At 32.9% G+C, this 16383-nt stretch overlaps 1 protein-coding gene across 5 annotated transcripts in view; it reads right to left on the bottom strand.

Moving 5' to 3' along the window:
• Window positions 1-16383, bottom strand: part of Lmpt (four and a half LIM domains protein limpet) — a 964594-nt gene that overhangs the window by 417857 nt on the left and 530354 nt on the right. Inside the window, exon 2 of one of the 5 annotated variants that reach the window (XM_069832784.1) lies at window positions 4107-4306. The exons of the other annotated variants lie outside the window; for them this stretch is intronic. Coding sequence (XP_069688885.1) covers window positions 4107-4264 — 158 coding nt within the window. The 5' untranslated portion in view covers window positions 4265-4306. The remainder of the gene's footprint in view (window positions 1-4106; window positions 4307-16383) is intronic. 5 annotated transcript variants of the gene reach the window in all.

Raw genomic sequence — 16383 nt, 5'->3', positions numbered from 1 at the left:
GAGATAAACAAAAATTCCAGAAAACTGATAAAAATCGGCAAACGTGATGAAGTTAAGCTTACAGTTGAAATAACGTTTTAAAACACAACTTGGTTCAGCGGAGCCCATTCAAATCATTCCAGGTCCGCGGACCACAGGTTGGTAACCGCCGGTCTACGAGATCGAAGAGAATGCGTTTTGTGAGCTTTGCCGTAGACATTTCCTTAATGAGGGATAACGACAGATCTTATCGTGAGCATGCATACAAAAGTTGAAGTGGTTCATTCTATTCACCTCTAGATCCAATGCAAAGCTATGAATTTTCTTTAAATATATCTAAATCAACTTTAGTTCCTTTTTCGTTAACAGCTGCCAGTGTTCAAAATTTAAAATTTAGCGATAAATATAGACTAATAATACACAGTGAAAATTGTTTAGATCCCAAAAGTTGTAAATGTCCACCTTTGAAAGAAGCCACGTATGTCAAATATCTGGGTATCATTATTGATCAGAATTTAAAATGGCCTCATCACATTACTTATCTTTGTAAGAGGCTTCGTAAAACAATTTATAAATTCGTTAATCTTCGATGCTACTTACCTATTAGAGTTCTAAGAAATGTTTATTTGGCCATTATTCAGTCTATCATTCAATATGGTATAATTGTTTGGGGTGGAAGTACAAAAATTAATCTTAGTCCGTTAAATTTACTACAAAAACGAATAATTAAAATTTGTTTGAAGAAACGTTTCGATTATCCAACTAAATTAATTTATTCTGAATTTAATGTATTTAATATTGAACAAATTTATAAGTATACGCTGTTAAAACTTTATCATAAAAATCGTAATAAGTTTGTATTACAGACACACAATTATGACACAAGACGAAATATTAATTCAACATTAGTAGAACCTAAATGTCTCACATCTGCTGGTCTAAAGCATAGCATTAATTTTGGCCCTCGGTTGTACAATGCTTTAACTAAATTACACCCAGAACTTCTAACATGTAACCCACTAACATATAACAAGAAAATTAGAAACGTGTTAATATCTTCAATTTGATTAAATAAATTTATAGCCTGTGTGTATGAATTAATCAACCTATATTATATTTGTATTCTATAATCTTGAAATATATATTAGTCCTACTTTTCACGTGCGATATTATTCTTCTATAGTGTTAATATTATATTATATAATTCCATTGCCGCTGTAATTATATTTTAGTTCCTATTTTATTTTACTTATTTATTTATATTATTATTTTTTATTTTAATATTATATCTGAACTGCGACCGAGCACGAGCGCTGCTCATTCGGTCTCAAATTTTGTTAATACTACTGTATCTTCTTTTTATATTGCTTGTATTATTTTATTTGTATTTCTCTTTGTTTGTTTTGTAATTATATTTCTTTATTCTGTATATTTGAAATAAATAAAATTGAAATTAGGTTAAAGATGCATCCATAAAAACAGATGAAAGATGACTATTTTGTACTTCATACAGTCAACTGAGGAAAGAAACTAGAAAGTGGATGGATTCCGGTTAGAGCTTCAGAGATTCTTTGTGCAAAAATTGCTTGAAAGACAGGTTTTCTCCGAGTATCCCGGTTTTTCTATAATTATTCCAATATTGTTTCTTAATGTCTCCACCTCAATGTTTTTTTCAGTTCAACATTAACGTGACTTAAATTATTATTATTATTATTATTATTATTATTACTCCACACAGATATTTGTACTCAAAAGTGCAAACTGTACACATTTCCAATTTCATGCATTTATGATTGCATAAATTACGAGAGCACACTCATATACAAAGTGATTCTTGTACTGCCTTTTAATTTGAACATGTCATGCAACAATGAAAAAGAAATTTTAATGTGTTCAGAAAGTCAAACTTTTCATACGTGAAACTCTTTAGAGAACGCAAACAGTCCGATACCAATTTTTTGTTATGGTAGTAAATGAACATAATTACTGGTATTAGGCCTATATATAATTAAAAATTAAATTAGCAATATTAAAGTAACATTGACAAAATGTCACTTTCCAGAGTAAAACAACCACAATAAATTAATGATATACTTTTTCTTACGCAAAACAATTGAAGGGTTGATGCCAAAAACCGGACAAGTCCAAAATATTAATTTTTCAGAAAACGAAAAAAAAAAAAAATAATAAATAAACTGTCCCTCACTTTTCTTATACAATATAAGATACAATATTGTATACAGGTACCTCGTATATCTACAAAGTTTGATAAAAAGTTTCACTGTTCTCTTTTATATTGTTTCTTGAAAAAAAAAACATTTAGACATATGCACTTTTTACAGAATATTTTATATGTTCATATATTACTTGAGAGAGAGTATATGAAATCATGTTTCATCTATATTGTCAACTGTATCAACATACAAATAAATATCTTGTAGGTGTTTTATTAAATTAAAAACTTAATGTTGGAATGATTTCCTGAACGAGAAAAACAATATTGTTATGTTTATATTTTACTCTTGCTAAATTTGTGTCCTTCAGCCTTTGAATTCTTGGCATGTCAGGTACATCAAGTACAGAAACATAAGTATTCTAATAACACAAACTATGCTCAATAAAAAACATTATCATTATCATTATCATTATTATTATTATTATTATTATTATTATTATTATTATTATTATTATTATTATAGCTGTTTTCACACGTCTTGAAATCAGTTTACAACATGATTTATATGTTCTTCATCTTTAACTTTGGCATTTATTTTGTCTTCCTTCTGTTCTTTTCTCTTCCTCTTCTTCGGCCATTGCATATTTGGATCTGATTCATTTTGGTGATCATTAATTTATAAAATAAAATATTTAACCAATAACACCGACAACAACAGCCAATATGGCGATGAAACAAAAGAAGGCAACACTAATGTCATCTTCACCATATTTTCTAACAAGAACCGGTTTGTGACTTGTCCGTCTTTTGCTAATCCGTTGGACTAATCCGTTTTTTGCAGAAACGCTACATTTTCAAACACTCATTTCAATAACACAAATCCGGTTTTGTAGAAACTTGTTATATCGATAGATGCCACTTGAAATGAAGTGAAGAGAACTGTACTATACTCAAAATTTGAATTGTTGGACTTGTCCGGTTTTTGCTATAAACCATTTAATTTCTGATTATAAGAAACACAATAAATTGTTATTAAAATATATTTTCATTCTGGAAATTACAAAACAACACTCAGAAATACAATTTCTCGAAACTGTAACAGGCATAATGAATACAAGGTTTGTTTTCTTATGAAAATTAGTAACATTCTAACGACATTCTGGAATGACATTTCTACGAATCATACTCATCAGAAAATAATTGATAAAAGCCATTTTTATTTGAAAATCAGTAACACTCGTAGAACATTTGAGAATGTAATTCCTACCGATCGATAAACGATAAAAGAGCTTCGTGAGATTAATAATGGAACATTACAAGAATGTCATTTCTTAGGATTAAAAACCAGAACAAATAATTGATAGGAGGTCGTTTTTATTTGGAATATTAGTAATACCAGAATAACAATTTAGGAACGTCATTTTTGTCGGCCACAGTACTAAAAAACTAACAGTTTTTTAAATTAATAATATAGGAATACGTTTAATAAAGAATGAATAATAAAAAAGGAAGAAACATATTATATTGAAACATTAAAGAAAGTAGAAACATTTCGGCGACAAAGGATTCGTAAGTTCTACGAAATCGGCGACATACATCTAATGGACAAGCCTGACTTAACTTCTAATTTTATTGTCCCATTAATTAGGAAAGACAATACTGAATCAATCTATATATCTTAACAACATAATATTATGTCTCCACATACAATTTTCTTGCAGGATTACAACAATAACAATTAATCATTCAGCGTAAGTAAAATGTTATCTCGATCACAATACACAATACTAAGAATGCATGCATGTTAATAAAACTATTATTTGAAAACCACAAACTCTTTTAATTCCATCCTCGAACATTAATAAAGGTTATTGAAAACGGATACTACATGTATGAAATGTAATAGGAAGTCGGGCGAGTAGGGGGCAGGCACTGCAACAGTTTTGTTTACCTAATTATCAGCTCATATAGCTCTGCCTGGTTGAAAACCTTGCAATACAACTCCAATACACGAATACAGGCGTATCGCATGCCCGGCCACGGTATCAGAGTTGTATCCAATCCTGCCGACAGAGGGCAGGATGGAGGCGCGCTCTTCCGATCCAGCATACTGACATCACTTCCGCTTCGTCACAATCTCCACCGTTCATCCTGTCATTTGTACAAAACCAACAAAATGTGTTATCTAACTAGTAATACTGAATTTAATGTAAATTCAAACAGCAGAGTTGTACAGATAGTAACACATTGCTGTAGAATCTGTTATTTTTTTATTATTTTGAACACACTAATAATTACAGATAATAAATAGTCAATATTACATACAGGGCTTTCATTTCAACACTTTCCAGTCTAAGTAACTAATTATTTAAATTAAATAATTCAATTTAAACAAAAAAAAAAACACGTCAATTTAGATATTGAGGGGGAAGTCTGAAACCACGCTTAAATGCATTTTAGATTTCACTCTGAAATTCACTTTGAAATTTCAAATGGCATCCGTCTATTTTTATACTTAAATATGAAAGAGTATTCAATTGTTTATACACCTCATTCATTGTTATCGCATTTTTTGTTTTCTATCGTCGCCTGGCAACCTGGATTGTTGTTATTGTTGATTAGAGCTGAAGAGAATGAAACTACAAAAACTTACTGAGCATTTCATGTAATAGTTTTTTTTGTGTATTAAATTATTTTAAAATGGTGTATACCCTTCAAGAGAGAACATAAATCGTCCTTAATGACTAAATTTAGGAAATTACACAAAATAAGCTGTTTTTTCACCCTACAATCAACTGATAATAACAAACATATAGGTTGTCAGGCGACGATAGAAAACAAAAGATGCAAAAACAAATGAATGAAGTGTATAAACAACTGAATGCGCTTTCATATTTAAGTATAAACATATAGGAGTGCCATTTGAAATTTCAAAGTGGGGGGAGGCTGGGGGGTGTGGGGTGAAATCAAAAATGCAATTAAGCCTGGTTTAAGACTTCCCCCTCAATACCTAAATTGACGTGTTTTTTTTTTTGTTAAAATTGAATTCAATTTAAATAATTAGTTATTTAGACTGGGAAGTTTTGAAATGAAAGCCCTATATAATTCCATCGAATTACAACAGAAGAGCTAATTCATAAAATATAGAGAAAATATCAGATTTTGTGTTCAGATATATATTAAGTTGAAAGTCTGTAGGCTTTTGTGGGTTATTTTAGTTTGTAAGTCTCATAACGAAAAAGATGGCGCAAGGGCGTAATGGGTAAAAAACAAACCTAATACTTAGAAAATTATGTTGATTTAAAATTCTACTTCAATATTTTAACTACCGGCACTATAAATTTAACACACATTAAAATGCTGATAATTCAATAAATATTTACAATGCAAAATAGCAACATGCTCTTCAAAATATCACCCAGCAAATCCGTGTTAGGAAAAGGTAACTGATAATACAAGGTTAGTATATTAAGATAATTTATTTCACCGTTAATTTTATGAGAAAACCTTGCATCAAGAAGCTCGTGATATTATTTTTATAACGTTCAAAATACTTCACAAGTATCTATAGAAAATTCACCTTTTTTCCCTCTAACAACATTAAAATATCCACACACTACGAAACCAGATTTAACCTAATCAGAATTATCAAAATATTTTAACACAGTTATATTAAGTACTCTATTACGAACTAATTGACATGCTGCATATACAGTGTGTAACAAAAATACTGGAACAAACTTTGGAAGCGATTTCTCCACACCAAAACGAGAAAAAAAAAGTCACATAAACAAGTTCGAAAATGCCTAGATTATGAGTTATTACTGAAAGATAACAGCGAGTTTCGAGGTACAATCCAACAACTTAGGTTAGTTACAAATAATATTATTAACAGTCCAAAAACCGGCGTGTCCATGTGTGTGTGGAAACGGGCGGGGGATATTTTGAACATTTACTCTGATTTGAAAGTCTAATCATTCTTAATGAGTAACTGTAAATATATTCCATCAGTTTGAATTAAAATATATCACTATTTGTCTTTGTCGTTGAATAACTCATAAATCAGTCATTCTCGGAATATTATGTTTAGGCCTATGTGACATTTATTTCTTGTTCTGTTGTGGAGAACTCGATTCCACAGTTCATTAATGCATTTTTGTTACACCCTGTATAGACTAAGAACATTTCATAATTTTGAGGGTAATTCTTGCCTTTAAAAAAAGGTGTTGTTAAAGGAACTATAAGAAAAGTGTTACAAGTTACTTCCACACAAACGTAATGAGAGTTTGTATACAAAACAAATATGTTATCTGTAACTACTGTACAAAGTTTCATGAAAATTGTTGGCATATTTTTCTCTGGGAAGTTACAGATTCTGTTTTGAAATTTCTACAGCCATGATAAAATAGTCCATCAAAAACAAATTTACACACGTCAAAAATAACACAACTTACTTTCGAATAGTAGAGCTGTTGCTTCTGTTGGAACTTTATGTTAAAATGTTGAAAATCTCCAATATTCATCTTTCCTCAATATTGTAAAAGGGCTCTGCTCTGACATTATGTTCATTCTTAATATCAGGACCAAATGCAGAGCGTTGCTATTATTCTTTAAACTAGTATACTGTTTATTTGTTTAATTTTCTTTAATGTTATCTAAGGTACAGAGCGACCCATATTTATAACAAACTTTACATCCATTTATTACACTACATTATAATGAAAAGTAGTACTGTCATTAGTAAAATTCGATGTAAGCACCAGCATTTGCTACACATTTTTCCAGACGTGACTGAACCTTCCGTACTATCCTCACAAACATATCAAGTTGGCGTGAAGGCTCTTAAAGGTTTTTTAATCCCACGTTGCATTTCTTCCCTTCGCTATTCTCCAATATCTCTGCACCAGAATTGGGAATTACCACTCCTCCATTCGAGCAGCAATTTGGATACGATCATATACAGACAGTTTTGTCGCCATGGTTACTGCTTCCAGATTCACTTCTTTACACAAAACATTTTCCCAGTAAACTTTCTGATTAAATGCACACGTTTCGGACCGCACTGACAATAAAATTAAATTAATGCTTGAGGGGAGAGGATGGTATTTTTTTACACTTTTTTCCTATTTGGTGTAAAATATTATTTTTTTTGTATGTAGAGAGCTCATAGCTGTAGGAACTCAACCAAATATAAATATTTTGAAAAAAAAAATATATATTTGGGGGCCCAAATTTGAAAAAAAAAATACCCAATGCGGGATTGTACTAAAACCGATAGATTCAAACTTTTTTTTTGCAATGTATTTGCAAAAGCATGTTCTACAAACTGTCTGTAACAGAATTTTGATATTAGTCCCTACGTTTGTAAAATAAACTATTAAAATTTAATAACAATTTTCTGATTTCCTTTCTTGCAAACAAACGGACGTATTTTTAAAATGAAATCGATTAACAAAATTCTGTTACAGAGAAACTTTTCCTAATAGTGTAAAGAATGTGTGTTCTAAATTTCATGCATGTATCTTTAATAGTTCAGAAATTATATCCATTTTTGTCTGGCAATGTAGCAAAAAAAATGAAGTTACTGGAAACCGATAAAAGTGGGAGTGTGATTTAAAAATCCATAGCGCAGGGAGTTTAAAAATGACGTCTCAACATCCGATAAGGAAACAAATACCCACAAAATGTTATGCAATGCATTCCACACATAGCAAAGAGTATTAAAAAAATGGCTTGAAAATTAAATTTACCGGAAACAACAATAAAAGTGGGCGAGTGATTTAAAAATCCATAGCGCAGGAAGTTTAAAAATGGCAAATGAACATCCGATAAGGGCACAAATACCCACAAAATGTTATGGTATGCATTCCACACATATCACAGAGTATTAAAAAAATTTTTTTTTTTTTAAATTTACTCATTTTTTCACCAAAAAATACAATCCTCTCCCCTTAATTTGTGCTTCAAATTGTATGGCACAAAGTACATTTTAGGGGTGGAATGGGTCACTTACCCTGACTGTTTACGCTATTACAGTGCAATAAAAGGATTGGTATAAATATGGATCGTGCTGTATAAGGACTTATGAGACAGTCTGTACGTGTATCGAAGTAAAATTTTTATGAACGTTAGAGTCCACTTATGAATTCTCTGTCAGTAATATAACCGAAATATTATTCGTACGTTAATGCTCGTTTAACAACTTCATTTTCAATAGCGAAGTTCTCTATATTTTAATCGTGTAACAAGATCACAAACAAAAGTAAACTAATTAGTTGACAGAATCGTTTTTGGTTCTTTCTAATAACTACACAATATTCCATAAGTCCTACAAGACATAAAAGGGACTAACAAAGGACATAACATTTAAAATAACAGTTTATAATTTGTATATAGAGTGTCTCACACGGGGTAAAATTGGTACTGATCGTAGAGTAGTCTAACCGAGTACTTTCAAGATAGGGAACTTATAGTCGGAGGTAACTTCGCACCGCTCTTTCTAACCTTTCTAAAGGCATGAACGACCAATTCTCCCGCAAGCACCTATCTACGGAGACACAATATCCTCCAATTAAAGTCACGCTGTATACAGGCGGCCCTGTTCGATCCCCGGCCTGATTGTAATGAAATTTATGAAAAAAAATATATATCGGACGTGGAGATGTTTTCTCGGGGTAGTCTCGTTTCCATCTTTCATACCATAAACACTTTCGACCTCCTCTTATTTCATATATCTGCAATAATTTAAAATAGACTGAGCGAAGTCTTTGGGTAACACAGGTCTTCGATCATGATGAGGGATTTAAGGGGTTAGGTACAGCTTACAGTAGTAAAATTTTGGAAATATTCAAGATTTTTTTGCTCCATTACTGTATCTTGTACAATAATGAAAATTAGTATGTATAAAACACTGCTCTTACTTACTTACTGGTTTTTAAGGAACCCGGAGGTTCATTGCCGCCCTCACATAAGCCCTCCATTTGTCCCTATCCTGAGCAAGATTAATCCAGTCCCTACCATCATATCCCACCTCCCTCAAATCCATCTTAATATTATCTTCCCATCTATGTCTCGGCTTCCCCAAAGGTCTTTTCCCCTCTGGCCTCCCAACTAACACTCTATATGCATTTCTGGATTCGCCCATACGTGCTACATGCCCTGCCCATCTCAAACGTCTGGATTTAATGTTCCTAATTATGTCAGGTGAAGGATACAATGCGTGCAGCTCTGCGTTGTGTAACTTTCTCCATTCTCCTGTAACTTCATCCCTCTTAGCCCCAAATATTTTCCTAAGAATCTTATTCTCAAAAACCCTCAATCTCTGTTCCTCTCTCAAAGTGAGAGTCCAAGTTTCACAGCCATACAGAACAACCGGTAATATAACTGTTTTATAAATTCTAACTTTCAGATTTTTTGACAGCAGACTAGATGACAAAAGCTACATGAAAAAAAAAATATATATATATATATATATATTTTTACGATAAAAAAAATTATATATATTTTTTTTCAAAATTCCAAATAAAAAACTATCCAACATTCTGTAATGAAATTTTTTGTGTATTTATGCATGTCATACGTACAATATGATGCAAAATCACTTCTCTACCATTGATAGATTGATAAAAAATAAATTCATTTTTAAAAATGATCAAATATCAGTATTTTCTTCTAACACAAAATAAAAATAAAATATATATTATTTATTAAGGAATGTAGTTGAAAGAGCATGATATTGTAAACATGAGTTTCAGCAATAAAATAAAAGAGAGAGAACATGAAAAAGTTGGCGAGTTATGAGGGAAACGCTTCATCACTGCACAGTGAACTGCCACCATTTTGAATTTTGAAAAAAATATAATTTTTTAAAATCGTAAATATATATATATATATATATATATATATATATATATTTCATATAGCAGAAAGACAGTGTTTTACACATACCAATTTTCATTACTGTACAAGATACAATAATGCAGGAAGAAAAAAATTTCCAAAATTTTACTGCTGTAAGCTGTACCTAACCCCTTAAGCATTCAGGATCCCAGGTCCTTGTGTTTATAAGGTGCTCGTCTGGGAGAGGGATTTGTCTCAATCAAGGCTGAGACAGGATGGCCCGCCTGTCAGGATCGGATTAACGAATGCCACCCAGGCCGTCTGTCGGACTAGAACAATTACCGCATTTAGGGCGCACATTGGGCCTTTGTAAGCATAAGTACATAGCAGCAATAGTGGTAGCAGTAGTTAATAGTAGTCGTAGTAGTTGTAGTAGTGTACTATTAGTAGTAGTTAGTTGTACTTAATAGTAGCATTGTATCAGTGTTAGTAATAGTAAAACTTCGCTGCAAATGTGCAACACCTTGTAAGTCCTGAGAACATTCTAATAAAATTAAAAATGGAGACCGCATTTAATATTATTTTCATTTTAAAATTTAATGATAGAAATTACAGCACTGACTATTTCATTCACGAGCCACCATTACCTGTAAAGACTTGCAAACACATTCACAGTTAGTGAGGCTTCTTGGTAAATACGCACAGGAACGCAATTTGTAAAATCACTCGTATAACGTAGGTCTACGAATATACAAAATTAAAGGGAAAGACTTCAACGAACTCACAGGTAAAATATTAATTTTTACTCCATTTATATTTTATCTTCTCTGAAGCAGAAATACAAGAAACGACTTCAGAATGCCTCGTAAGTACATATGTCGTTATTTCATTATTGGATTTTTTTTTTATTTTTGGTGCAAGGGACATCTCTTTTCTGCCCTTGTACACTGGTGTTCAAAGATATCTGACCTCCAATTTTCTGATCGTATAAACAAACTTTCTAACCATGGGGTAAGTCAGAACCAAAGATATAAAAAAAACTGACAAACTTTGAAATAGTTCTGCTAGTTCTCACTTTGAGAGAGGAACAGAGATTAAGGGTGTTTGAGAACAAGGTTCTTAGGAAAATATTTGGGGCTAAGAGGGATGAAGTTACAGGAGAATGGAGAAAGTTACACAACGCAGAGCTGCACGCATTGTATTCTTCACCTGACATAATTAGTAACATTAAATCCAGACGTTTGAGATGGGCAGGGCATGTAGCACGTATGGGCGAATCCAGAAATGCATATAGAGTGTTAGTTGGGAGGCCGGCGGGAAAAATACCTTTGGGGAGGTCGAGACGTAGATGGGAGGATAATATTAAAATTAATTTGAGGGAGGTGGGATATGATGGTAGAGACTGGATTAATCTTGCTCAGGATGGGGATCAATGGCGGGCTTATGTGAGGGCGGCAATGTACCTCCGGGTTCCTCAAAAGCCAGAAAGTAAGTAAGTAAGTAAGTAAGTAAGTAAGTAAGTAAATAAGTAAGTAAGTAAGTTCTCAATAGGTGACGCTATTATTGGGATGGGTAAAAAAGTATTTGGGACAATGTCGATGTAGATTAAGTATAAATTATTCTCAGAATTGACAGTATCAGCGGTTTCCCGCTAAATCTAGTGGTTTTCCACAATCCCCGCTAAATCTAGTGATTTTTCACAATCATTAGAGGGGGATGAAATTTTGAATTTTATAATGCGGGTATATTTATATACTATTGGCGACACTGACTGCTACCTTCGCCATCTATTCATAGAAGTAATAACTAAAGAAGCGACATTTACACGAGCAAATTATCGAACACTATCGATTAGTTGAGTCAGGTATCTTTGAACGTCAGTGTATCATCAATAAAAAAACATAATTTTTAATTATTTTGAATTTGCACAGTCTTTGTCCATAAATACTTTCGCGGTATTCTGAAGTAGGCCTATAGCGAAGTACAGTTTCAGAAAAAAAAATTGTCCGCGTCTTGATAGGAGTCCACCTGTACCCACCTGGGTATTTAGGCAACAAGTTCGCACGACTGTCCATAAGTAGCATATATATACAGGTGCTCTTGTTTACTGCACATGGGCAATGTGTTGTATCTGGAACTTAGTAAAATTAGGCAGGCATTTTTTTTTTCTGAGTCTGTATATATTACCTTGGCTCAATGAAGCTGTTCTTTTTCATTTTCTAGGTTATCAGACCAATTCGACAAAGTGTTACGAAATGGCGTTCCCGTGTTTATCATTTAATCCCCCCTTTTTTGCCATAGATCAAATCCGTCAGTTGTAACTTAAGCCTTACACGCTATCAAATTAACGATAGTGAAATAATAATAATAATAATAATAATAATAATAATAATAATAATAATAATTTATCAACACAGGAACTTACGGAACAAACAGACTTCAGTCATTAAGCGAAGTTGTCACTCAATTTGAAATCTAAGTATGAATCAGTCATTACACGAGTCAATCACTGATTTTCAACTACACTCAATCACCAGAAATTCCAAATCAATCTCCTACAAAATCCACTAATATATAATAATATTTTGTCACAATATTAATCCACTTCATTCAGCCACAATATGCACCGATCACAGCTCTTGCAACAAACGTGTTTGGTTAACACACGCAAGCTTCCAAGCACTAGAAAGCAAAGCCACAACAACAATGAAGTTCCATAGCCTTCTAGTAACGTGCTGCAGAGCCACAAGAATGCCAGCAGTGAGTCTACAATGTAAAGCGATAAATGACCTTTGCTTTGGTAGCTAATTTGTACGTTGTGTTTTGTTTGTTCGGGTAGGTCCTGTTTCACGGCGTTAGGTGTCTCTGCAGTCGCAAACAATCAGCAATTTAACTTACCATAAATAACAGTATCGGTTTACCTACCAATATTCACAGTACAGAAGAGTACATTAGTATCCCGACAGAACTTTATATAGTTTTCCAAGGACTTCAGGTAACATGGCGGAGTACAGAGGTCTTCTCCTGAGATTAATTTCACATAATAAAGAAAATCTAAATACGATTGGTATGGAATTTTCACTTTATTATTTTATTCTAGTTGGTTTTAAATGATTCATACAGTTTCATTTTATAAATAAAAAAATAATTCAATAAGATAGTAAAATTATTGCACTTCATACGCTATATCACGGTCTCCTATATTATCCATGGACGTTTTCATTGTCACAATCGATATATAGTCCTCACATCTCGCTGGAGGCATTTACTCCTTATTTTTATAGGAATGCTGCCATGCGTCCATGCGTCACCTAAGACGTGTAAGATATGATATTTCATAAAAGTCATTCTTAGTGGATAGTTTATTCAAAGCCTACATATTATTCATGATTACACAGTGGTAGGATTTACAATGCCTTCTGTATACCGGTATATCTTTTATTTCCCAAACGAAGTCTTCGTAAGACGATAATAAATCAAGTCGATATAGATTTCGACCAGAAATACTAATAAATGCTTTTCTACAGAGATATCACTATGATGTATAGAGGAATAATATTGTGTCTGAAACAACACTAGACATTTATGGATGTGGGACTGGCACAACATAGGACCACCGCAGAAATATCACAGGACAATCACAACAAAACGGACAACTATCCAGTCCTGTAGACGGAAGATAAATTTCTTCCACCGCCTACGCCGGGAATCGCACCACGGACCCATTTATACGCAGTTCTGGTTTAGTGTCACAATTTGTAACTGGTTTATTACGTAATCATGTAATTTAATTTGTCATCTAGTTTAAGTAAGATAATCCTCTGGCCCATGCATATTTTTCTGTTTCGGTTTTGTCTTAGGTATAGACTACCTATAACTTTCTTTTGTATTAACATTATATTATTATGTATTTTCTTTTTATCTTCTGGTTGAGTGGAAGAGAAGGCCTCACGGCCTTAACTCTGCCAGAATAAATAAAACATAATAATAATAATAATTATTATTATTATTATTATTATTATTATTATTATTATTATCACGCACAGGCCCTGGCAAATTACATTTAATTACACAAGAAGTACTTGTGAATTATACGTAATTAATTTGTATGTAGTAATTTTTTTAAATCGAATTTCAATTCTACGTATTTTAGTTCGCTTTGACTTAGTGAAGTTTCATTTTAACTCCACATTATTTGTCTTATGACTCTGAATACCTACATTTAAATTATTTTCCACAATCCTTAAGGTCACCTGCAGGGTACTGGGAATATATAAGCCACGTGTCAATGACTTTTTAATCGGTTATTTTACGACGCTTTACCAACTGCTACTGCTATGAGTATGTAGCGTCTGCACAAGATGAAGGTGATAATGCCAGCGAAATGAGCCCAAGATCCATCGCCGAAAGTTACCCAGCATTTGCTCTTAATGGGTTCAGGGAAAACCCCAGAAAAAATCTCAACCAGGTAACTTATTCCAACCAGGATTTGAACCCGGGCCCACTAGTTTCACCGTTACTCCACAGCGGTGGACACGTGACAATGAAGACCGCTATCTCTTTACATCAGTGATCCCAAGGTTACGGGACCCGTATCGATAGACAATAAACTCACACAGCCCCGGAGAATACAGAGCCGGTCTGCTCCCTCTTGATATTATGCTAGCTTATCCTCTTTCTTATGGGACATATTCCAAACATTTGAAAATAATTGCATGTTAATCAATATGTGTTCAGCAATAATTTTTAACTGTAAAATGAAGTACTCGCAAGAAGATAGAGTTGGATTTATAAAATAAGTTTGGGGTAAATACCAACAAAACAAAAACTCAAATTACAGAAAGTTTGCAATGAACATGTATATAATACAGAGTGGGTTGAAAGTCGCTTTCCCCAAGCACTTCCTTATATTTAATTACATTCAATCTTCATTTCACTACACATTCTTTTACAGATTTTGTTCAAAATGGAGGCCCTGTTTCTCGATACAAAATTCACAAAGTTTAGACACTGATTTACAGATGGCAGAACATAACTCACCATTTTCATCGATTTTCAAGAATGCCTGTTCGATCATCTGCCGCAACTGAATCAGATCCTGCGGTTTCTGAGCAAAAACATCATTTTTCAGGATACCCCACAGAGAAAAATCACATGTCGTCAGGTCGCATGATCTGGGTGGCCATTCTGTTATGCCACGACGGCCAATCCATTCATGGAATTGGTTCAAAAAGTCTCTCACTTCTACACCAAAATGAGGTGGTGCTCCATCCTGTTGTTATATCAACTGCATATCGGCAAAACGAGGGCTGTTTTCAAGACATGACATCGGAAAAACAGTTGACGCACGAACTGTTGCCAACCCACCACTTATTACACCAGCTATTCGTTTATTCAAGTTATGACATCTGTATATGTGTACAAGTATGAAACCTAAGAACGAATACTGGGGAAAGCGACTTTTGACCCACTCTGTATAAAAATAATAATCAAAGTCTGAGTTCACGATTTAAGACAACATTTCATAGTAAATGTATGTAGTCAAATTATATTAAACATTAAAATTCTGGTCACTTTCTATGGATTAAAAAATATATTTGGACGAGTTAAAAGATCCTTAAGTGCTCCCAGCTGCGTTCTGTTAAACTGAATCCCAATCATTCTAAAATTGTCTCGTATTCAAACCTTATTTATATTTAGTTCTAAGTTGTGCGCAATTTAAATCAATCCCCATTAGTTACGTACAATCCAGTTTTTACTGTATATCTAAAAAAGTAAAAGACTTAGGGTGGGAACTTCTCAAATCAAGCGACGAAAAACCAGACTCACCGAATTGTTCAAGGCACAAATGGGACACAAAGCATGGACCGATATCAATGCTAGATTAGCAACACCATCATACTTAGGAAGGACTGATCATATTAGGAAGTTTAAATGTAGAAAACAAAGAACGGACGTGGCAAAATTTTCTTTTGTGAACCGCACAATAGTAGACTGGAACAGCTTACCGGCGGCAATCTTTCAGGGTGGTCCTCTTAAAATCAGTACATTTAAGGAAAGGTTGAGAAGATTAGACTGAAAATGTAATTGGAGGTGCAGTGTAATTATTTAAGTTGTGTCATGTAATTAATTGAGTTGATATATAATTAATTAAGTTGATATGTAATTAATTAAGATGATATGTAATTTAGTTGATATGTAATTAATTAAGGTGATATGTAATTACTTAAATTGGTAATAGTTGGGTGAAATAAAAGTACTTATAAGTTAGATTTACTTTTGCTTATCGTAGGCGTTATTATAGAATAGTTTTTATTTATAGTCCTGGGTTTATTGCATCTACTATTTATAGATTACTTTTATTTTATTTTATTTCATTTTATTTCACG

This window comes from Periplaneta americana, chromosome 8 (assembly GCF_040183065.1).
Source record: "Periplaneta americana isolate PAMFEO1 chromosome 8, P.americana_PAMFEO1_priV1, whole genome shotgun sequence".
NCBI classification, from domain to species: domain Eukaryota; kingdom Metazoa; phylum Arthropoda; class Insecta; order Blattodea; family Blattidae; genus Periplaneta; species Periplaneta americana.
Note: the sequence above shows the minus strand (reverse complement) of the source record. Positions and strands in the feature narration are given on the sequence as shown.